This window comes from Bombus bifarius, unplaced genomic scaffold (genome assembly GCF_011952205.1).
Source record: "Bombus bifarius isolate JDL3187 unplaced genomic scaffold, Bbif_JDL3187 scf7180000008033, whole genome shotgun sequence".
In the NCBI taxonomy this organism is placed as follows: domain Eukaryota; kingdom Metazoa; phylum Arthropoda; class Insecta; order Hymenoptera; family Apidae; genus Bombus; species Bombus bifarius.
Window position 1 is genome coordinate 381,114 of NW_022884404.1, and position 22,966 is coordinate 404,079.

The window sequence follows — 22,966 nt, forward strand, 5'->3', positions numbered from 1 at the left end:
AGTAATGTCAATTTATATATTTATTACTATGAAATTTGAAAATGTGTAAAAAGATCAATTTCTTAAAAGTTTAATAATAACGTATTTAGTTTGTTTGTAATTCAAAACATTTTGTTTAAATTAAAGACTATTTTTTACAGAATTAAGAACTACGTATGACGAATACTTAATCTTTCTTTATATTACATGTAACATTATTCCTAAATGTCTGTATTAAAATCAAATGAAGGCAATAAATGTGCAATATAAACAACTTGTTTAAAAAATGTAATTCTTAAAGAATCATTATTTTACGTCCATGTTGTAAAGCAATAAAGAAACATATCAAAGGAATCTCCGGTTGGCAATTGAATGTGCACAAAATCTGTACTCAAGGGTATCTTTTGCAGCACTAACAATGTTCTTTGCTTGACACAAGTGGTTTTGTTGCAAGCCAATTGTATATTTAGCAAGTATATTGAAACAAATGAATATTGTAAGATTCTGGACTCAATGTAATCTTTGCATGCTGATTGTTGTAACGTCTCAATAAAACAACTTCGAAAACATAATTTGTACATAAATTATTACTTAAGAGATATAGAAGCGATTGCATACTAGGCGTGAATCATTTATCTTTTTAAAATACCTACTTACCGATTGCGGCGCAGCATTCTATCTTCATGTTGGTAACTTTCATAACTACAACTTTTCTCCGTTTATTTCTGATGAAAGGAATCCGACTAATCCAACAATCGTTAATATAAGTCATCATACTACATCTTCCTTATCTATAACATGCAAAAGAATTTCTTTATCATGTATATACATAAGTTTTTATTATAAGTTATTAAATGTTTCCTAACTATGATCATATATATAAAACCAACAAAATATAAAGAATGTAAATGCGCACATAATAAATAAACGGCAAATAAGAACTTAACACTGTAAATTTCTATTGTCTCAAATATACAATTAATCTATAAAAACACTTTCAAATTTCTACATAATTAAAATATATTAGATCAAATTGCATAGCTATTATAGAAAATACGCCAGTGTTGACAGTGCTATAGCAGATTAATTTTTAAAAGGCAGTATGAAAGTTTGTCGGTAGAGTAGAAATAGATTGCACACGTACGTAACGGAATACTGAACACTAGGTGGCGGAAAGTATTCCTATGGTGGTACCAGACAGGTAAGCAACGGCGGGAACTGGTAAAAGAGCGAGAGAGGACTTATCAATGTAACGGTCGAAAGTAAGATAGACTTGGTGAGGGACCACAGAACACGGTCCAAGTAATACAGTAAGAGTATAATACCTTCGTTCGTTTGAGCAGTACACTGCTGGACGCCATACTCAGCGCGTGTGGTTGTTTCACTTTGCTCAAAATATGCAGGATCTATGATACTTGCATTTGTTGTTATTTAAAGTGCATCTCATAGAAAAAGTGCCAAAAGTTCTGCCTCCAGCAGGGATGTTTTGCCATCGGTAACGAAACTTCCTAAAAGGATAGAGGAACAGAATGACGTCCGAACGATTTCACAGGTGAATTTCCTTTTATACGAGCAACAAACTTTGTGCATACCTTTCTGAGTTTTCATGTTTTTGTTTCTCTACCAATGGTACGCGGTACGCTTTAATATACTACAACAAGATATCTATCTAAGATCCAGGAAGCAGAGAAATGTCGTGGAGCCAGGTTCTTGTCTCTGGCTAGAGTGAAAAAATGACATGCCTGGTTAACCATGAGAACGAAGTATTGCACTTTGAAATCTTGACCACCAACTACAATTCGATAAGAAATCAATCGAAGAAATTTATTGTTTCATAATCACTGCGACATCACAATTCAAAATTCACCTATTTTTAATTTCTAGTTTCATATGTAGGTGTAGATATTTCTGTTTTTCTTTTTTGCGACAATTATAAAAAACGGGTCTTTTATTAATATAAATTAACTAGTACGTTCAAAGATAGTACACGGATATTAATTGATTTAATAACAAAATTTTGGTAACAATACTGCATCATTTAATATAAGTGATACGTGCAGTATAACTGAATGAAAGAATTTAAAAAATTTGAAGCATACCTACTTACCCAGAACTGTACAATGGCTATGATCATGTAAGTACTATCTCATCGGTATATGTACATCATAGCACGCGTGCGGAATTTATGCATGAGAACACCTTTGCTTTTATTTGATTCAGCAGGAAGATTTATCATCCAGCCCACTTCTACGAGCACCAATTGTATAATGTATACTACACTTCTGAATATCACCTTTCACTGAAAAAAGTATCCATTTAATTAAAAGGCGCAATAATTTACTCTTCAAATAGAAATACTTAATAAACTAAATCATTATTTAGAGAACATAAAATGTAAATCGTCAATGCTCTTTCTAATGAATAACGCATATACAGCTGCGTCCCACGAACTCTGTTCATCTGAAATATCTTTGTTATTTCAAACAATATGCGAAAGTATTACGAATTAAAGTTGTAGGATTTGAAGAAATACATACATATGGTAACAGATAATGGTTTCTTTACAGGTAAATGCACAGGAAAGATAAGGAGATCAATTTTATTTTTTTAAATGCAATATCCAATTTTTCATACTTGAGTTCGATACCATAGCGGATTCTGGGTATAAAAGGAAGGTACATTTATCCCACACCTTGCCGTTTCTGAGATATTTGATTATGTTCATCTTTTTACTTTCGTTATGAGTCATGCTGGAAGATGTATGTAATACTTCAAATGTAAACAAATAATAGACATATAAAATGGTACTGTTGTGCTTTTGATACATTTGTTCATTTTAGAAACATTTTCGCGTATTGTTTGAAATAACAAAGATATTTCAGGTGGACAGAGTTCGTAGGACACATTATATTTTCTTATAAAATTTTATACATAATTATATACAATTATTATGATTTTTAAAAATAACAATTAGGAATCTCATCTAATTTAATAAAAGTAATCATTTGTCTTACAACACTTCTACATACTTTCATTTAAGTAAAATCAATACGTGTCAAGATGTATTCATGGTTAATGATTTGTAACATAGAGAAAATTATCATGCAAGGAGCTCGTTAGAACTTTGTACGTGCTTTCTCTGACATCTTCGCTCATATTTTTCATTTAGGACTCTTTTCTCATTTCTTTTTTTCATATTACAAATAGACTCATACATCTTTAAATATATATATATGAAACAAAATAGAGTAACGTCAAATAATCGAAGTGTTAAAAAGTGAAAGTAAACTTTAAACGTTAAATTTCATTGTATACATACATATATATACGAATGTAAAATTTTGTATAATAATTCTTAATTAGAGAAAGACTAATTAAAAGAAGAAAACTCGAGCGAAGGAGAAAACGATGACGTGCTATGTCACATTATCATGACACAAGATATGCAGTTTAATTCATAAGTAGAGCTAGGAAATTATCAAGAAACGAGATAACTATATAGTAATGAAATATCTATTACTTCTAAATACATGTATAGCGGGAAGTGCTCCTACAACAAAAGATACTAATTATTTAAAGACTCAATGATCTTTTGGTAGAATACGACTTTTTTGTAATTCTAATTGTATTATATGTCGAAAGAGGTAACTTCGTTTATTATAAAATTTTTAATCTTGATTATTAATGTCTGTCATTAAAAAATCAGAATATTTTTGCATCAAATATCATTAGATATAAAATCGTATAATTGAAATATTTATCTTTTAAAAAACATACTATATCAAATATAACAGAATTCTTTAGCGGTTATATGTGATCAGTGATTATTTGAAAATAATTGTTTTCTCTATAGAGCTGCACGCGATGGCGCCTTAGACATCTTAAAAGAAGCAACAAAAAAGGATTGTAACGCACGGGATGACGGTGGAATGACCCCTACATTATGGGCAGCCTTTGAAGGTCATATAGATGCTCTGAGACTGCTCGTCGCCAGAGGGTATACTCACAAAACTATTTACTTATAAATACATTCGAGAAACATCCATACGCATCACAGGGTTTCTACGAAACTATACTATACTATACTATACTATACTCTTTTACGAGTTACAATTAATAACTAGTTTATTTCAAAAGAAGACTTTATCGCTGCATGTGCATGTTTATATTAATTTACCATATCACTTGCAATAGCTCGTGGAAAATAGAATCCCTAAACAGAAACGATGTAATACCTCTCGATTCTTGGATGAACAGTTTTATCGTCAAACATTTCTTATTTCTGGTTACATTCCTATTTCTGCATCTGCGCACTAAAACAGAAAAGATTCGCGGTAAAATGTAACTGCTCACGCGTGCACAGACGATACTTTTGATGTAATTTTTTACACAAAATATTTTACTTCGAAAATGTAGATTTCTTAATAAATATGAGATATAAATATTAGATAAGATAAATTAAATATAAATACTATATCTTGAAACAAATAGTTCAATTAAAATATTCAAAAATCTCATTACAACAAATTTCCTCCTACTGCTATATTGTATGATCCTACTATATTGTATTACCGATTTTTTTAACAATTTCTATTTATGGCATCTTGTAAATTTATTACTTAAAAAAGTAGACTTATCAACATGTAATACACAAAATTGAAGAAGCTTATACGTATGTATCTTTAGTTAACCTTGAAAGTCACATGTAAATTAAGTACGAGGCCGTTATGGTTAGTGAACGCGGAAACTTTAACAATACTCCATATGAATAACATTCACAAAACATGAAAAAAATTGCATTAATCGCTGAAACATAGATTACTTTTAAAACGTACCTCTAATATAAAATATTCGTGGTTTCCTTTTTCCTTTAAGTACGTACATGTATGAATATACACGAGAGTTTTGTATTAAACGATGACAGATGTGCGAAACCGGAAATATATGCTATAATCTGGCATCTATCGACCCCACGAACGGAAATTACGGCCAAGCAAGCACCGATGGAAAACAATCGAATCGGAGTGGGAAACAATACGAACGGAACAAAACGCAGGGGAACGGAATGAAATGGAACAGGGGAACAAGGAATTGCCATTCATGTAATCATTTAAAATCGTTGTTGGACGTTAACCTTCTCTAGTTAAAATATTTACTTACCCATTTTGTAGACAAAATAAAATGCAGAAATTGTAACTTATTCTTGAAGTAACAGAAACATTCAATAATTCAATCACTGATATTAATACGATCATACATAAAAAGAGTAATGTTTGATCACTACGATAAAAGATATAAAATCTAGTATAATATAAAATAGTCACATTTCTTACACGTATTGCACTTACTGTTACTTACATTATTATATACAGATAGTACACGGTTTAATGTAGTGTATACAGTATCATTTAATAACATAATATGTATAAAAGGGTAAATGCATTTAATAGAATATTACTATAATTTTTCTATTCAGGTGTCTTCTATTATTTGTTTCAATTTCACAAATGTTCTATTTCTCAAGATTTATTTTGGATGATAATTCGTATGGGATCTTTGAAACTACCTTACGACTGTACATTATTTCATAGGATCAGCGACGATCCGTGAAGAGCTGATATAAAAGCTGAAAGACAGCACGTGCCCTATTATGAATAAGATCATATGTCGTTCGACTGGCTTCAGTGTGGTCGACGAACGATAGAAATTCGATATAAGACCCGGTATCTTTCCGGAACTTTGTTCCGCTCGTGTGTCATTGCGTGACAGGATGTGATGCTACAGAACTCATTTATTCCCTCCATTCGTTTTCGAAGGTCAAATCCCCTAGGGTAAAAATATATATTTTTAACGACGATTGTAAAAATGCAAACTATTACTACGTCGTTCAAATTTGTCAATAGGAAAATAATGACATCACATATTATACAAGCTATATTATTTTAACTACATTCCATTCTACATAATCCCTTGTACTTCAAAACTTTAAAATTAAAAGTTAATGAAGATATTTGCAAAAGCAATGTGGAAATGAACTCGCAACTTCATCCTTGTGAATATATGCGTCGAGTAACAAGTAGCAGATGTGGAATAATTTGTATTTTAACGATTTTCTTTGTAGGGGAGATCCTGACAAAACCGATTATTTTGGTAATACGGCCCTTCACCTGGCAGCGGCAAGGGGTCATGAATATTGCGTCAAGTTCCTCGTGAAATTCGGCTGCAATATTTGGTCATTGGATATCGACAGGCATTCAGCTAGAGACTTGGCTGCTATAAATGGTAGAGAGATGACTCTTCAGTTTCTAGATCTTGCTCAAGCTGATCAAGAATTAAATAATCGCAAAAAGAGTCGTTTACTTCGAGAAAAGGCAGAAAAAGATGCTGAAAAACGGTATTTATACAATTATTTAAATATGTGCAAAAGGAGTATATAGATATAAGAATATGTAAAAGAATATAGTAAAAAAATGTTATACCTCAACACTGATACAACTTCCACTTTCAATTTTTATCATCATCAATTATGTATAAAACAGATTAAAAGAATATATGAAAAAACAGAAGATGGCGGAAATCAGAGCTGAAAAGGAACAGAAAAAGTTATCAAAAGATCGAACGAAATTGGATTTAGCTACGGTTAACGAAACCGGCATTCTACCTCACAAACCCAGTATGTTGACCTTCAAAGGTCGAGTGAAGCCTTCACCAACATTCAGCGATATCGTTGGCACTACTGTAAAGAAACAAGGCAGTGCAGTATGCAGAAAAGCTTTAGCGAGAAAAGCCGTTGATGATTTCAAAGTAGTAGAGGTAAAATAAATATTTAAACTTACATATTTTTTAAACATGGTTGTAAATAACTAAGAAACGAATTTTAATACTAGCAAATAAGTTTATTAGTGTTTCTTTGAACATAATTCAATAATATAATTAAAAATCAACATTGAATCTATTTTATTTTTATGTATAATATTTCTTTTATCAAAGAGAATTAAGCTCTGTTCTTTCTGATTAAAAATTTTTAGATTGAAGTAAATGGAAAAAAATCGATACGTAGTCTCACTGGTCTTAGAAGAGATTCTGAAGTAATGTACGTAGGAACTTACGAAACGCAAACTCAACAAGCAGGAAGGAGAGGAAAAATCTCTGACGTTTGGGGTACACTAAGCAAAGCACAAAGTACTCCTGATCTCTTGGGCGATCGATCCTTTGACGAAGATACCGAACAAGATGATAGAGAAGACATGGATGGCGTAGGAGATAACGTTTTGCTGCAAGAACCGGCAAGTATCTTCAATCGACCTGGTTTTGGATCGGTAGCATTTCGAAGAGCGGTAAGTTTATGTATTATATTTTTGCATGGTAAAAGAGATTAAACGAGAAATGCCTATTAATTAATTTAAATGTTGTAGCGTGATATTTTATGATATCTTATATGACTACGGGACATTTTAATTAATTCAAATTATGATTTCACGAACATATAAAATTTTTATTGCGAAACGTTCCTTATAACGACCATTCACAGAATGCAGAATTTACCTTAGCATGGTCTATTTTTGTGATTATTTTACTTCACAACACTTATTAATGTTATAATGACATACATAGCTGTAAAATTAAATGATTACACGGTCACTGCTCACGATAATTGTTTTAAATAGTTACATTCCACCCAATTTGATTATATTACTCATTTCTTCAACGATATTAAAGACATTGAATTCGTAATGCATTTCAAATGCAAAATTAACAACGAAAGATATTAATATATTCATCTAAAGAATTTGTTAATATTACAATGGATAGATAATAGAATAATAGCTCATTAATATTATTGAAATGTCTCAAATATAATGATTTTATTTAAAGCAGTGTATAGAAGACTGCTGTTTTCTAACTTTAGATAACAACTACTTTCGATAATCTACCAGTCTCGCAAGTGGATGCACATGAACAAAACGGTAACTCTTGCGTGAATGGTTCTGTAAACGGTTCTATAAATGGTCATAGAACCAACTCAAATGGGCACAACGAAGAAATCAGCATAGGAAGCGCAGGTAGTTTAGCTCGCCGACAAAGTATGTGGGATGATGATTTACTTTCAGGTAAAATCCTTTATATTGCTAAATTCTATTGCAAATTGTTAATATATTTATATGTCTGTTAAATTTTTATCTTAAATACTAATAATTGATATAAAATCATATATAATTATAGAGGAAGAAACCGATGAGGAATGGACACCATTGCAAAGATTTTTAGTTGCCAATAATCTTTCATCGGTACATCCGGTTTTAGAATCAGAACAAATTGATCTAGAAGCCCTAATGCTACTAACTGAAACTGATATAGCGGCACTTAAACTTCCACTTGGACCTAAAAGGAAATTAATGAATGCAATAGCTAACAGGAAAAGAGCATTAGATGCTCCAGAAAATGTCATTAAAGATAGTAGACTGTGAAACTTGAAATATTACTGAGGAAACAAAAGAATATTAGCTTTATTTTCGAATATTTTAATCTTGCCTAATAAACTGCTTAAGTGCCTACTAAAAAATTATACAACTAATTTCTAACACAAAACTAAATTGTATACAACGTATAAAAAATCAATACGAACAGTTGCACTTACGTTTTAATTATAGTTCATATAAAATTTCGCGTGATTGTATGATTAAAGTTATTTTAATTACACGGATGTGTAGGTGTTATAAGATTACATTATTTTTTTGCTATAATCAAATCATAAGACGCGATGTATCGCTCCTTGCCATTTTCCTTATAATTAATGTACTACAAAAAATCTACTCATTTCCGGAAAAAATTACAAGCCATAAAAGTATAAATTGGTAATTCACTGTATGAACGACATGTTGAAATACTATTTCATCATGCAAAAATCCTAATTTTTTGCTTGTACGGTGCCTTAAAACAATAGAATACATTACTAAGTTAATCAATGTAAATGAGAATGTAAATGCCAATTTAATAGAATGTATCTTTATACATTCTTTAGACAATAGGATAAGTGAAATTAATTTTTTCTTATTGGTCATATAAATACAATATACAAAGTGTACAAATCGCATAAAACTAAAACATGTAAATATGATACGAATAAATATCAAAAACATTTTATAAAATAGTCTTATTTTGTAAAAAATATGTTAATAATTTGTACACAAAAGGCAAATACTAACAATATAATATTTTTTTCTTTGTAATTTTATTTGTAAATGATTATCTTACAAACAAGAGACGCAAAAATATACAAGCTTCTTATAGTCGCAAAAAATTACAGCACCATTTCTCGCCTCGCCGCGAACAGACATTTCATGTTCTCTTACGGTTTTTCCGTGTTCGTGCAAGTAGAATTTGGTGATACATTTGTTGACAAAAAAGTACATCACGTTGCAATTAATGTGCATCAGAATAAAAAAAAATGGTTTGTAGAAAATTTGTTGGTGCCCTGTGTTTGTGACACGTACGCGTTTCTACGCACCTGTATGATTAGCGTACGAACTACCATTACTGTGAAAAAGATATGATACAGAAGTGATTCTCGCGATCTCACCTACTAAGGCTGCCCGATTAATCGATTAATGAATAATAAATATTGATGTTTAACTTGTCCGATTATTCTAGAGTACTATCAATTTATTAATATAAAAACGGATTAATTTATTTTTACTATTAATCGATTAATTTCAGAGCCCTATAAGCTATGTCTTCTGTTTCTATACACAACAGTCGGTTTTGCATAATGGCAATTTCATTGAAAACTCCTTTTGGCAGCAAATATGAATGACAAATTTCATTAAAGAAACACGGAAGTCATCGATTCACAAAAAGATTACTTATAACGTAAAATTTAATTTCTTCATAAAAGATATGATATTCATATCGCTTCCTATTCATTTACAATCTCAAAATATTTACCTAAAAAAATATCGCCTTCTAGCAGTTTTCATTATAAATGATAAGAAATTTTAATAAACCCGTATATTTTCTTTTGAAACTGTGCACAATATTTTGCACTGACTGTATAAATAAAAAATATTGTATCAGTATAAAAGACAACATAGATTACTAACAAGATTAACTTCCTATGAGAAAAGGAAAGCTCACTATATATGTGGGAAAACTTAGTTTGCTGATCTCGAAGTGTCGTCTCACGTATATGAATAGTCTTGCATTATACAAGGTAGGAAAATGTCAAATACAGTAACAAATTCTTGCAAATAGTCGAACAAGTAACACGTTATTAGATTATAAACAAATATCGATTTTCTTACGATCAAAATCAAACTTCTCAAATATAAATCGAAAATGTCTCTTTACTAAGAAAGGGAAAATAAAGATGACAATGCCTGTACAAAATGACTCGATGTTCCATCATTGACTATTATTTTCTTATCAATAACGTATTCCTAAGTATGGCATCTTCAGCGTGTTACTTTCTTCTATTTAAATGTTTAAGTAGAATTACCTTTGTACGAAAATCTACCAAGAAATGAATCAGATCAATAGAATATTATCGTCTGAAAAACTTAAAAACAAATAATGCGACTAAATTTTTTACGTACAAAGATACTTCTCGATATAGTATTATACTTTTCGTTTGAATTGAACTTTCAGAAATTTCAAAAACGTGACCCTGCGTAACCAAAGTGGTCAGGAAAATTGAGTCAAGTGGAATCCTTGGAGTTTTATTAATTGCCGATCATATGATAAATATTATTAAAGCTATCGCATAGGTGTCGATATCAATAATGATAATATTAGCAATACCCCTAAGGCTATTGTTTATCGTTATCATTATAAACGTACGCTATATTTACAACTGAATAACAATTTTTCGCTTGTTTCCGGAACGGTGCTCAAACGATATGAAGGAGAAGGAAACAAACAGAAACAAGTTTACTCCTAAGTGATTTTCGAAGAACAAATGAAAGGAAATTCGAAACGTGAATAGGAAGAATGAACTTTGTTCTTAAATAAATTTATAGGCAGTTCGGTTAAAACATTTTCGAATTTCCTATAATTGATGATCTTCAAAATTCAAGTAGAAGCAGTTACAAGACACAACACTAGAAATAATATACATGTACAGTGACCTTATAATCCGAGTGATGAATCACTCTATTTCAACTTCTCTCTTTGAACATAATGATTCTTATAAAATATGCACGTATACGTACAAATACACATATATACATTACATGTGTATATGTGTATGTGCATATACAGCAAAGAGCTGCCTGTGTCTCTCCGACAATGGCTACATCTAAGACGGAAAGCTCCTTTATTGATTAAATCCATACTAGAAATTGTGGAAAAGTAGATACCTTTACATTGCACGGTTTTCATACTGACTTTCCATGAAACACATCTTCACTACACACTGCTCAACCCTTTGCTTGTAACAAATACACAAAAAAATAAAAATCAACTTCGATACTATGATAATCTTCCATCATTGATGTCAAATACAAGAAGATTGGAAGAAACTTTTTATAGAGCCTTTCCACCGATCCGCTAATTTTATCTGTCGATTCTGTTTGATATAAGCATTGTTTATCCTAACTTGCTTAAGATTTATAACTACACAAAGTCTATTTGAGAACCTTTTATCAATTAGTTACACAATTATGAGCACCCGCGACACATATGGAAAGAATAAGACGTGAACATCATTTTTCAGCATTTTCCTTGAACCTTGCTTCTAAACTCGATCTCATGTTATTTAAAACTTAGGCGTGGATGTCATGACGCGTAAAACATGGTAGTAAACACTTTTCGATTGCTTCCAAGGGATCGCACACAAAACAAATAAAGCAGATGTACAATTACAAACAAGACGGATTGCAGAAACAATTAAATATATTATCCAAAAGACATTTTTATGATTCCTCTACATCATATAGAGGTCATACAACAAAAAATGTAGATCCCTTGTTTTTACATGATAAATAAAAATTACAGAATTACAGAAACCAATTCATGAACACATTGTTTTTCATTGCTTTCACTTATGTTCTTATTCTTTCTCCCATCACATATTTCCCTTATATCACCAACAAAAGTCGTATAAAACGTGATCATTTTATTCACAAAAGCGTCCAAGTACGAATTACCTATGATCATTTAATAATCATAACAATATTATAATCAGAAAAGCGATCCTTTGGATTGTGAAAGAACAATCTACAGTCATTTTCTCCCCGTTCCCTTTTTTTCCTATAAAATTACAATCATGGACAGTAATATAATTACAAAATACTAGATCACCAATTCATCACTTGTCAAACATCGCACTCGAACAAATTACAGTATATTATGAAGTGACTAAAAAATATCACGAAATATTAGCTGCTAATTTCAAGATACACATTAATTATGTGTAAAGCATGTTAGTTGCAGCTTTTAATATCTCATAGTATGTTTGGCAAGGTATATACTCTTGGTTTATAAATTGATCAACTAATAATCACATATACAGATTTTTGCACAAGAAACAATGACATTCACTCCGTATGGGCACTTTGAATGGTATTTTGTAACACGTTTTCATTACTTCACAACTTATATATATATATTATATATATATATATGTATATAAATAAATAAATAAATAATTTTCAAATAAATTCTAACCATTTTTTTTTGTAGTAATTTTAAAAACTTAAGTTAACAAATTAATATTTCTTCAAACAATGACAGTAATTTCGATACCTTAATTGCTCCTCACAATTAAATTAATTATTTAAAGCTAAATTAACTGCTCCAATCATTAATAATAGGACCAAAACTTTAAAGTTGATATTAATAAAAAATAATAATGTAACTTGACAAATATTATAACAGTCGAGATATACGAACGTGTTTCATATGGCAATGCAAGTCACTGCCATCTTCTTGAAGTGATTATGTTTAACCGAGAACTATGTAGGGGAGTTGAACCGTTAATAATTAATTTATCAATTGATTAATTAATGGGGAACAAGGGAGCGAGGCTACTTTATACATCGCGCGCCGTTACATGAAACGCGAGCGTTTGTGCGTGGGAGATCCCATATCCACATCGTGCGAAGCAGGCCGTTTATGATGTCGAGCGAATTCGCTACTAATAAAGGCTGACAATTCGGTTTGTCTCCCAGTGCGCCGAGATATTGGTGAACCTACACACAATTTTTAAAAAGAGATTTTGATTATTTAAAGACAATATTAATTACAGTGAACAGAATTTGAACATCAACATAAAGATCTTTCCATCATTATAACTAACACAAAATGATTTCAATAATTCATGGTAAGCTTAATTTTTTTTTACATTTACTACTATATTGCAACAATTCTTACCAGATAATGCAATTGCTTCTCTAAATGTATGTAATTCAGGATCAGGATCATTACCAGGTAGCGGTGTTGGTGCAACGACCATATTTGGTGCTGAACTTCCTGATGAAGGCGAACTACATACCATCATTCTTGGCTTAGGTGAACTTCTGCAAATTTATTAATGCTCATTTTACATCTGTGTTACTTTCATTAATAAGACAAACCTTATAAAAGTTATTGGTCCCATAAAATAAAACATTTAAAAGATTTTTTGCATAGTAAAATACAGTAACATGACATTAATGCTTCTCCCAGCTTCTGGAATTTATTTGTACAAAAACTATAGAAAACACATTTATTTGTACATTAAATATTATTAAAGATATTGATATGATACCTGTGCGAATGTGATCGAGGTGGAGGTGGTTTTCCAGCAAGATATGCTAACAGGTCTTCTCTACGAATCATACGTCTCTTTTTCCTAGCCCAATTCATTATTTCTTTACAACGTTTTTGTCGTCCCATTTCTACACCTAATTCACTGCAGCGACGTATGCTATCCATTGAATCTGTAGAAATGTGTGTTACACTTATATACCAAACTTTGTTAAATATATAACTTATATGATTATCAGCATAAGTAACTAAAGAAAAAAGGAAAAATTGTTATCCGTAAACAGTTATAGTCAAATAGATATTTGAAATAAATAGAAATCCACGTTATTAAGATTATTAATAAAAGACATAATCAATGAATAATTGAAATAAAATTAAAATCTTTTGTAATATGGTCATAAACTTAAATTTAATGTTCATAAAAACAATTAATATTTTGAAAGAATTATTAGAAATTAAAATAATAATTTAAAAATGCCAATATTAGCTTTCTTTAAATTACAATAGGATAGAACAAATCAAAATTTTAACATAAAGAACCATTAAATTTATTCCAAAATAAACAATTCAAAAATATCAATAATTACCTATAAAACAAGCATCATAGTCAACACATGTAAAACTTGTACTGATGAACATTTGATATTATTTTATTATATGACTCATAATTATCTGCAAGAATGATCTAATTTTCAGGAAATGATAGGAATGTATTTCTGTTTTCTATAAATATTCGTAATAGTCCTGAAAGTTTGCGTCAATTAACAGCTGACCTTCAGTATTGGTCAGCTGTGCAAAGCTTTCTGACGCACATGTACATGCAAACACATTATCAAAGTGTATGAATGTGATGTGTGTACGTGTGTGGATGACGGCCGTGCAAAAGGATGACCGAATAGTAAAATTGTAGATAAAAAAAGAGAAAAGAAAAGCTGACACAAAAAAAATAATATCGTAAAGAAAGAAGGAAAGATCACGAGAAAGAAAGACAGATTGTAGGTTTATCTTGCTCACATTGTTGACAAGAGAGACCAAGGAAGTGCACGCACCTTTGTACAACGACGTGACGGTGCCTGCGGCAGTCTGAAAGGGTAGCCATAGAGAGACACCCTGCGTACGATCTGTAAAAGAGCAAAGCCGAAAGGAACTGGTTACACGATCAGATCGATATGCAACACGCGGCGAAAAAAGGGAATCGAAGCAAACGAGAAGCGAGAACAGTGGCGTATCCTCTCGTACGTCGCACAAAATGGATGTCACGCAAAATGGTAACTACAGCGAGGTAGCAAGACGTTTTGCTACTCGTAAACATCGTATAGAACTCGTTCTGAAGATGAGCAAAAAGGAGGACAGGAGCGGCGATCGGTATTATCGTTGAATTAACTTGCCTTTGTACAGCTGGGCGATGGCCGACGCTGTCGTCTGAAAACTCGTCCACATCTGCTGGGAATAGAGTTCCTTTTCGTTATGCAGTTGCGTTTCGTAATCCGGTTCTGTTTCCAGCGCCTCAACGCACTGTTGTTCCCAATTGCTGTACCAGAGATCCATTAGGGGATCCTCTTCGTTCCTATCCTCGCTCATGATTTGCCGTCCTCCAGACTTTTTGCGACCTCAACCCACCTCGCCCACCCACATGCACTCACGATATACACAGAAATCGCGTAACCCTAAACTCCGTCGTATTTTCTCGTTCCTTGTATTTTTTTTACTCTATCTCCTCTTCTGCTCGTTTACTTCACGTAACGCGAACACGGTAGCTCGCATGCACACCACCCGAGTCAGGTCGCGGCCATTACGATGAGCCTCGCTCGAGGATCGCACAAGTCTCACGCGCAACGAAACACGAAATACGAATTGGCAGGTTCGAAGAACAAACTAACCCAACGATACATAATCCCTTTTTCACCCCTCGACTGCGACGACGCACTGATCTCTGGCGGTCTCTGGAAATCACCGCTGCGCTCTATTCAAGGCGATCCAGTACCCTCTACTCGTGATTCTTACCAAAACCATGCACAGTCGATAAAAAAGAATTTGTAATTTTATTCTTTAATATGTATATATGCATTTATATTTCTTTTGTCTATACTTTTTGATTTGTCTCATTTAAAAAACCTTTAATACCTCTTATATATGTAAAATGAAATTAGGATATACTTTGCTTTGATAGCGTATACTTACTAATATTATGAATTGTTTCTTCTTCAAGTAAAATAATGTAAAAAATTCTGTCACATGGACATAATACGATAATAACTGTCATCGACTACCAGAAAATACGAATAGCATTTTATCTGTACTGTAATATTTGAATTATCGATCATGAAATTAACAACGCAATGCGATGTAGTTCGAAAATATCTCGGAAAGGTGGCGCTGGTTGTTGAAATGACGAAAATAATATGCGGTAAAGTGCAACGTTTTATACGCCGTTCATGTTTGTATTTCAGCTGTTGAGTCGTACAGTTGTGCGGCTCGTGAGTTGGGATACGTACGGTTTTATACATCTTTTGCTGACAAAACAAACGTTCTAATTTAAAAATGACAGGGTTTACAGAAAGTGCACTTGTGAAAAGATTAATGGACTTAAATCCCTCTCAACAAAGCATTCAAACACTTTCTCTTTGGTTAATTCACCACAGAAAACATCATCCGACCATCGTGAAAGTCTGGTTTAAAGAGATGTGTAAAGGTACGTGACGCTTGTCGTAAGTATATCTTTGCTATTTATTTTATATTTAAAACTTTAGACACGTGGTCGAATATTATTTTCTTATTGAATTATTGCAAAAAAGTATTACAAATCGAATGCATGTGAAATAATCTTCGAAAAATGTCTAGGTTAACTTATAAGTTAGATTTTCGCTACGTAATTATGAACATACTTTTCGTAACAGTATGTCAACTGCAAAATTGTATTTATATCGTTAGTATTTATTTAATACAATCAGAATATGTTACATTTTACATGATATTATAATTTTCAATGTAAAAGTAAAATTCAGTACATAATATGCTTTCACATATACAATGCAATTGTTATTAATACTTTATATAAATGACATCATTATTTAGAGATTTTTAAAAATATTTCTCCACTTTTTACATGTTAATTGTTCACTCGTCACATTGTAATTATATTACATAATATATGTTTGAACTAATTATTTCATAAGTGTCATAATTTATTTTATAATAAAGTGTTATAATAAATCTGATTTACTGTATAATTACAACTTTTCTCACATATTACATTTTGTTACAATTTCAATTTTAACAGAAAAAATGCAAATTAGTTTATTTTTTTTATATATAATTGATTTATAAAATTGATGAATTTATACTTTATCAAATATTATTATTAACATATTTTTACAGTGAAGGATAATCGTAAGCTGATGTTTATGTATTTGGCAAATGATGTTATTCAAAATAGTAAAAAGAAAGGACCAGAGTTTGGAAAAGAATTTGAGACAGTTTTACCGAAAGCTTTTGAACATATGAAGGGATTTGATGAAAAGACAAGGGAGAGATTAAATAGGCTACTTCAAATTTGGGAAGAGAGAGGAGTTTATGATAAGGCACAAATTGCAGAGTTTAAGGCTGCTTTTACAGATACCTCAAAAGATCCTGGAACACCACCTCCAAAAAAGAAATTTAAGAATGACATAGAAAAAGTAAAGGTAACATAAAACACTGATTTCAGATGATGTTAAGTATAATATTTCTAATTATGTTATGTATATCATACATTGCAGAAAGATAAAAAGGAGAGAAAGAAATCAGAGACTGAGGTTGAAGTGGATGGAACCAAGGAGCTACATGTAACACTAAGTCCTCGTACTCCTGCTGGAGACCCACCGGAAACAGAGGAACTCATCAAAGCCTTAATGGTTAATACCATTTATAAAAACAACAAAAATTCGGAATATGTATCGTTAGCAATAAACTATCTTATATATAGAAAAATATATGTTGAATCCATAAGGCATATTGGCAAGCATATTTACAGTTTGATATTTCCATCCCCAATAGAAATTTTAATCATTTCATAACCATCTTTTTTATTCTTAATTTACTTCGCAATACATTTTCTTTTTATGTTACTAAAAAATTTTTATTTATTTATTGCATAAATAATATAAAATAGTAACATTGGATTTATTTAAAATTTACGTATATAGCCTTTTTAGTCTTTTAGAAGTAATATTCTTATTTAATAAAATGTAGTTCTATGTAAAAGAATACCTTACCCTCTTAAATGATCCATTCATATGATCACGTAAATAGTATAAGACAAATACATTAAACATGTATATATACATAAACATATTGAAGGCAATTATTAAAGAATGCCTTCTCTATTTCAGGATTTGGAAAACACAGCATCCTCAGATGCTGGTGTTAGAGAACGTATTGCCTCTTTACCACCAGAAGTTTCTGAAGTTTCGCTTCTTGCGAATTTAGCAGATAGAGCAGCTGCAGATCAATTAAGTGTTGCAGTAAATGAAGCTGCTGCATTGTTAGCAGATTATAACGGACGACTCCAAGCAGAAATGGAAGACAGAAGGAGATTGCTAACTATGCTCAGAGATTACACTTTGGCACAAAGGCAATTACTTCAACAGGCACAAGCAACATTAGAAGTACGATTGTACTCTTTTTAGAAAATAAATCACAAATATCTATTTAAAAAATATATATATAAATAAAAAATATATATATACTTTTAATACTTTTAATACTTTTTATATAATTTTAAATATATATACATATAATATAAAATTTAATAATGTTACAGGATTATAAAGAAAAACTTAAAAAAGTATGCGCTGTCCGATCTGAGGTAAAATCACACATTTCCAATTTACCTGATTTGACACAATTACCTGATGTTACGGGCGGATTGGCACCACTTCCTTCAGCTGGTGATCTGTTTTCTATGCACTAGCACGTGAGTTTACACGATTGTTGAATTATTTTTTAGTTCCATGCATAAATAAATGCAACCATGCTATGTTAGCTTGGTTTTTGTGATGAAATATATCTTATATTATAACTTTCTACTCTTCAATATTTAATACATTAAATATTGATCCTCGCATGTAATTACAAAGAAAGGTACTGATAAATGAATATCACAGGATCGTTTTACGAAATATTTTAGTAATATGAATAAAGCAAACGAACCAAGTAATTGTATAACATTTCAGAATTTATAAAGCTATAGCGCCAGTCATTTTCAATGTTAGATTTCATTTGTAAACTACCTACTTCTTGTTTTTTGGGTTTTAAGTAAAACGCAAATGAAAGTTAATTTTTACTAGGATATCTTGAAAAATTAAACAAAAATTTTTGGTCCAAAATTAACAACGTTCCTGCTTTCATATTTTATTCATAAAAAGTATTTAATAAATTAATAACTTTCAAATATATTACTGGTAAATCGAGTATATTATAAAGAAATGAAACGGAAGAAAAATATGAATAAACATGTCCATTATTTGAAGTTCTAAATGATACAAATTGGAAATTTTGTTTTCAATTTAATTGTTCCATTGAAAACTTCCAATAGAAATGAAAAAGAAAAGTATATATTTATGAAATAACGAAACATATTATATATGTTAAAAATATGCACTTAGAAATTGGCAAATACAGAAAATTTTTAGTTGTCCAGACATTGCTATTAGCAATGTTAGAATTAGAATGTTACACTTACAATACTTGGTAATTATCCCTTGTATATATATATCGTAGGTAATGTAATACTGGGACTGAGAAACGCGTCTTAAATACATAATGCTATAGTTGATTTTGAATGAATACTGATCTGCGTAAATATATAATATTGTATATGTAATATTGTACGAAATAAATCGCGTGATTGTGCATTGCAAAAATTGTAATAATATGCAGAATATTAATACGAATAAATGTTTTGATCGTTATAATAGTATGTTTCATTTAATAGTCATAATTTTGCTTTATGGTAAATATTTCAATGTTATTGTCTATGTTTCATTACTTATAGTATGATAGTACTGTTTATGACTTAAAATAGTTCGATTGTAATTAAAGTTATTATAAAAAGAAACACACACATGACCAACAAAAATAAAAATTAATCTGCATATAAAATTTAAAATAGTACATTACATATATATTTAATGAATATAACAAAGAATTTTACTTATTTAAAGTATACTAATAAAATTTATTTTACATTTCTATATATATATATATATATATATATAGATATATATTTTATATATATACAATTATGATGTTACATGTATCATTTATCTATATATGAATTTAAATTACTACAACACCTTATGTTTATACTTATATCTTCATACATGTCATATATATTAATGAAATGCTAAACAGAAATTTTAACATGCATCAACTCTCTGCAAATATATGGGAAGAAATATAAATATTATATATTTATTTGATTGAAAAATATTCACAATATTATATATCTAAATTTAAAAAATTTTTAAATCACAAAATATATATAAATAATATATATAATATTGTATATATATATAATTTTTAATTTAGATACATAACATTGCGAACATTTTTCAATCAAATAAATATATAATATTTATATCTCTTGCCATATACATATGTTTACGTATATATATACACACAATAAATAAGAACATTACAAATATTCTTGTATTTAAGAACTATATTATTTATAACTTATATTATTTAGGAAGTTATGACGTACATGGAATAAAATTTATATCAAATTACATTTACCACTGCTTTGAAATAAATCATTGTAAACCTATTAATTGTTATTGCTTCAATACAAATGAAAATTATTGTATCATCTGTTGGCAATCATTTTTACTAAGTTTATTGTTTAAAAGTATTTAGAATGAATGTACATGGAATATACATAATTTAAACATTTTTTACTATTCTTAAAATAATTTTATGAAATACAACATTTTTCATATGTGTATCAATTTTAATATATGAATAGAATTAAAAAAATAAAAGATACTAACTTGAATCTTTTAAATACTAAGTACAAGAAAATATCTTAAATCTAACACTAGTATCAAAAATGTGTTGTATACATATAGTATACACATATTTTTTATAGACACCCTGCATAGCAATTTAGGTATTAATGAACACTTCAGAAACTAACGTAAAATCTACATCATTTCTATTTTTTAAGTTTCATGATGTCGTGATCGAGTTGGTTTAAGAATGAGCTTTCCAGTATCATCACAACTCATATTAAAATTACTAAGAACACTTCTAGCTCTTTGAGTTATGATACTTGGTGCAATTACACGTCTATGGACTCCCATCATAAATAATATAACTGAAACAAATTAAGCATATCCATTTCTATATCTATATATATGTTACCAAAAACAACACAGATCATGTTGATCATGCTTACCTAAAATAATACTAGCAATTGCAAAAAATGGATGATTACATAGACTTTGTGTAAATGATACTGCTGGTGTATTTGGATCTGTTAACCAATGCCATGCACCAATAGCAGTACACACAGAAATGAAACCTAACAACACTGAAAATAGTGATACATTAAATATACATAGAATAAATTTACATCGAGTAACAAAATGAATAAGCAACATTAACGTTACATTATCATCTAATAAGAGAGTTTTATAAAATATAACAGACACAGATAAATAGAAAATCATACTTCTCCAACGCAAAGTGGCTGGTTGTAAACTAGCAATTACTTCAGTAAGTCGTCTTTCAAAAGCTTTCAGATCTGAAAACAACAAAAAGTTAGAAGTTACAAGCAAACACAATATAACCTGAAAACTGATCTTGTATTTGCTATTATGACATTACTGCTATTTCTCACCAAATGCGTTAAATTAATCGTTTAAATTACTAAACTGTTATTTTTACCTTCACACACTGTTTGATCTAAAGACATGTTTTACTTCTTTCATATGTATACATTTAAAACAAACGGATTACAAATAATTCCGATTATAAAATCACATCATGCACGCCACTATCGTTGAAAATATGAATTATCACATAAATAAATATATAATTATATTTTTGATACACATTTTTATACGAACATTCACAAATACGATATAATACTTTAGTATTGTTAGATATTTTCTTTTGAATAAAAAACTAATAAAGTATAATTTTTCAAGTAAGAATTCTTAACAGCGATGTTACGTTTTTCAGAATTTATTTATGTTTAAGAACTAGGACTATACAAATTAAACAAATGGGAACAATTAGAAATAGAAGATTGTGGCAAACAGGAAGGATGTACATGCTAATATAGTTCCATTTTTCATAAGAAAGATTTCCCGGGCGAACGTGCATTTATGTTGATAACTTTATCGTTTCAAGATGTCACTAGAGAATCCTGTTAATCGTTGATTTACTGTTTTAATAACAGATGGTAGCAACGTGTATTTTCATAGTAATATCGTTTAAAAGCGGCATATATGAAACAAGTTCCAATTACAGTTAACAAAATTACTTATTTATCCTATAAATATTGGTTTTATGAAAGACTTAATAATGTTATTTTATTTACAATTTTATAAAACAGCATATCTGTGGATGATATTTAAACTATACATAAACTGTATTAGCACAATACGTATATATTGCAAATAAATTATATAATTTTAAATTACACCTATTTAGTACACCAATCTAAGAGAAACTAAATTAGAAATATGGAATTGGTTGACTAGCTAAATAAATATGTACTTGTTATATTAATAACGACGAGATTTTGTTTGCTCTACATAAACTTATGTAAAATAAATCTTCTTCGTTACATAAATATACGTGTGATCTTTATTTCTATTTCAATACAAGATAACATTTACGAAAATTTGATATAACAAATAAGATACATAGAATTTTAAATTGAAATGTCACTGATATTCGTAAGTTGTGCAGAAAGCTATGAAACATTGCATCTTTTACTTTACATTGGTACAGCTATTTAAGTTGTTATTCATTATAGCAGTTTTATCTCTTCAACGATGTACCTACATACGTTCATATGCCACTGTCGAAGATGTGATCTCTGACCGTCAAATAGACGGTTGGAGGTCATTATCCCTTATCTTGCCTGTCTGGTCAATATTATCGACCCTGACAATAGTGCAAGAGGTTCCGTGGTTGATTCACGATTGTTCCCATAGAAACGTACCGCGTGATCGAATCGCGACCGCGCGTT

The 22,966-nt window shown here is 30.2% G+C and overlaps 4 protein-coding genes and 2 long non-coding RNA genes across 10 annotated transcripts; 3 read left to right on the forward strand and 3 right to left on the reverse strand.

The window, feature by feature from the left end:
• Nucleotides 1-390: 390 nt before the first annotated feature.
• LOC117207496 lies at nt 391-4,953 on the reverse strand. 2 transcript variants are annotated; one of them, XR_004487523.1, is made up of 6 exons: nt 4,815-4,951; nt 4,157-4,285; nt 2,087-2,278; nt 1,572-1,699; nt 1,305-1,487; nt 391-770 (listed from the first exon to the last, which is right to left on the reverse strand). It is a non-coding gene; the product is annotated as an uncharacterized LOC117207496 (long non-coding RNA). The 2 variants fall into 2 exon arrangements; XR_004487524.1 differs by lacking the exon at nt 4,157-4,285 and having other exon boundaries at nt 4,815-4,953.
• LOC117207495 (Usher syndrome type-1G protein homolog) lies at nt 1,400-9,645 on the forward strand. Of its 2 annotated transcripts, XM_033447796.1 has the most exons (7): nt 1,400-1,531; nt 3,833-3,976; nt 6,101-6,373; nt 6,519-6,792; nt 7,008-7,316; nt 7,889-8,090; nt 8,203-9,645. In XM_033447796.1, the coding sequence occupies exons 1-7, from the start codon at nt 1,509-1,511 to the stop codon at nt 8,445-8,447; spliced, it is 1,470 nt and encodes a 489-aa protein (XP_033303687.1). In that variant the 5' UTR covers nt 1,400-1,508; the 3' UTR covers nt 8,448-9,645. The 2 variants fall into 2 exon arrangements, with proteins under 2 accessions (XP_033303687.1, XP_033303688.1); XM_033447797.1 differs by lacking the exons at nt 1,400-1,531; nt 3,833-3,976 and adding an exon at nt 4,994-5,081.
• Nucleotides 9,646-12,711: 3,066 nt separating this feature from the next.
• On the reverse strand, nt 12,712-15,719 carry LOC117207505 (UPF0472 protein C16orf72 homolog). The gene is made up of 5 exons (XM_033447807.1): nt 15,111-15,719; nt 14,772-14,843; nt 13,724-13,895; nt 13,348-13,493; nt 12,712-13,166 (listed from the first exon to the last, which is right to left on the reverse strand). Exons 1-5 carry the CDS (start codon nt 15,301-15,303, stop codon nt 13,024-13,026), a joined length of 726 nt encoding a protein of 241 aa, XP_033303698.1. The 5' UTR covers nt 15,304-15,719; the 3' UTR covers nt 12,712-13,023.
• LOC117207506 lies at nt 13,156-13,563 on the forward strand. The gene is made up of 2 exons (XR_004487531.1): nt 13,156-13,297; nt 13,387-13,563. It is a non-coding gene; the product is annotated as an uncharacterized LOC117207506 (long non-coding RNA).
• A 398-nt stretch (nt 15,720-16,117) lies between the features above and the next one.
• On the forward strand, nt 16,118-19,678 carry LOC117207504 (regulation of nuclear pre-mRNA domain-containing protein 1B). Of its 3 annotated transcripts, none has more exons than XM_033447804.1 (5): nt 16,118-16,414; nt 17,101-17,405; nt 17,481-17,615; nt 18,093-18,368; nt 18,524-19,678. In XM_033447804.1, the coding sequence occupies exons 1-5, from the start codon at nt 16,264-16,266 to the stop codon at nt 18,671-18,673; spliced, it is 1,017 nt and encodes a 338-aa protein (XP_033303695.1). In that variant the 5' UTR covers nt 16,118-16,263; the 3' UTR covers nt 18,674-19,678. The 3 variants fall into 3 exon arrangements, with proteins under 3 accessions (XP_033303695.1, XP_033303696.1, XP_033303697.1); XM_033447805.1 differs by having other exon boundaries at nt 17,101-17,399; XM_033447806.1 differs by having other exon boundaries at nt 16,294-16,430.
• A 1,135-nt stretch (nt 19,679-20,813) lies between these two features.
• LOC117207512 (nuclear envelope phosphatase-regulatory subunit 1) lies at nt 20,814-21,819 on the reverse strand. The gene is made up of 4 exons (XM_033447812.1): nt 21,652-21,819; nt 21,437-21,508; nt 21,161-21,295; nt 20,814-21,079 (listed from the first exon to the last, which is right to left on the reverse strand). Exons 1-4 carry the CDS (start codon nt 21,677-21,679, stop codon nt 20,925-20,927), a joined length of 390 nt encoding a protein of 129 aa, XP_033303703.1. The 5' UTR covers nt 21,680-21,819; the 3' UTR covers nt 20,814-20,924.
• Between the last annotated feature and the right edge of the window lie 1,147 nt (nt 21,820-22,966).

Excerpts from the sequence above, each read along its gene's own strand:
- LOC117207504 (XM_033447804.1), top strand. The coding sequence starts at position 16,264 with ATGACAGGGTTTACAGAAAGTGCACTTGTGAAAAGATTAATGGACTTA. Across the intron at positions 16,415-17,100 it reads GTTTAAAGAGATGTGTAAAG|TGAAGGATAATCGTAAGCTG; the intron begins GTACGTGACGCT and ends ATATTTTTACAG. Across the intron at positions 17,616-18,092 it reads AACTCATCAAAGCCTTAATG|GATTTGGAAAACACAGCATC; the intron begins GTTAATACCATT and ends TCTCTATTTCAG.
- LOC117207495 (XM_033447796.1), top strand. The coding sequence starts at position 1,509 with ATGACGTCCGAACGATTTCACAG. Across the intron at positions 1,532-3,832 it reads ACGTCCGAACGATTTCACAG|AGCTGCACGCGATGGCGCCT; the intron begins GTGAATTTCCTT and ends TTTTCTCTATAG. Across the intron at positions 6,793-7,007 it reads ATGATTTCAAAGTAGTAGAG|ATTGAAGTAAATGGAAAAAA; the intron begins GTAAAATAAATA and ends AAAAATTTTTAG.
- LOC117207505 (XM_033447807.1), bottom strand. The coding sequence starts at position 15,303 with ATGAGCGAGGATAGGAACGAAGAGGATCCCCTAATGGATCTCTGGTAC. Across the intron at positions 13,896-14,771 it reads CGTCACGTCGTTGTACAAAG|ATTCAATGGATAGCATACGT; the intron begins GTGCGTGCACTT and ends ACATTTCTACAG. Across the intron at positions 13,494-13,723 it reads CCTCGATCACATTCGCACAG|AAGTTCACCTAAGCCAAGAA; the intron begins GTATCATATCAA and ends ATAAATTTGCAG.
- LOC117207512 (XM_033447812.1), bottom strand. The coding sequence starts at position 21,679 with ATGTCTTTAGATCAAACAGTGTGTGAAG. Across the intron at positions 21,296-21,436 it reads AGCCACTTTGCGTTGGAGAA|TGTTGTTAGGTTTCATTTCT; the intron begins GTATGATTTTCT and ends CACTATTTTCAG. Across the intron at positions 21,080-21,160 it reads AATTGCTAGTATTATTTTAG|TTATATTATTTATGATGGGA; the intron begins GTAAGCATGATC and ends AATTTGTTTCAG.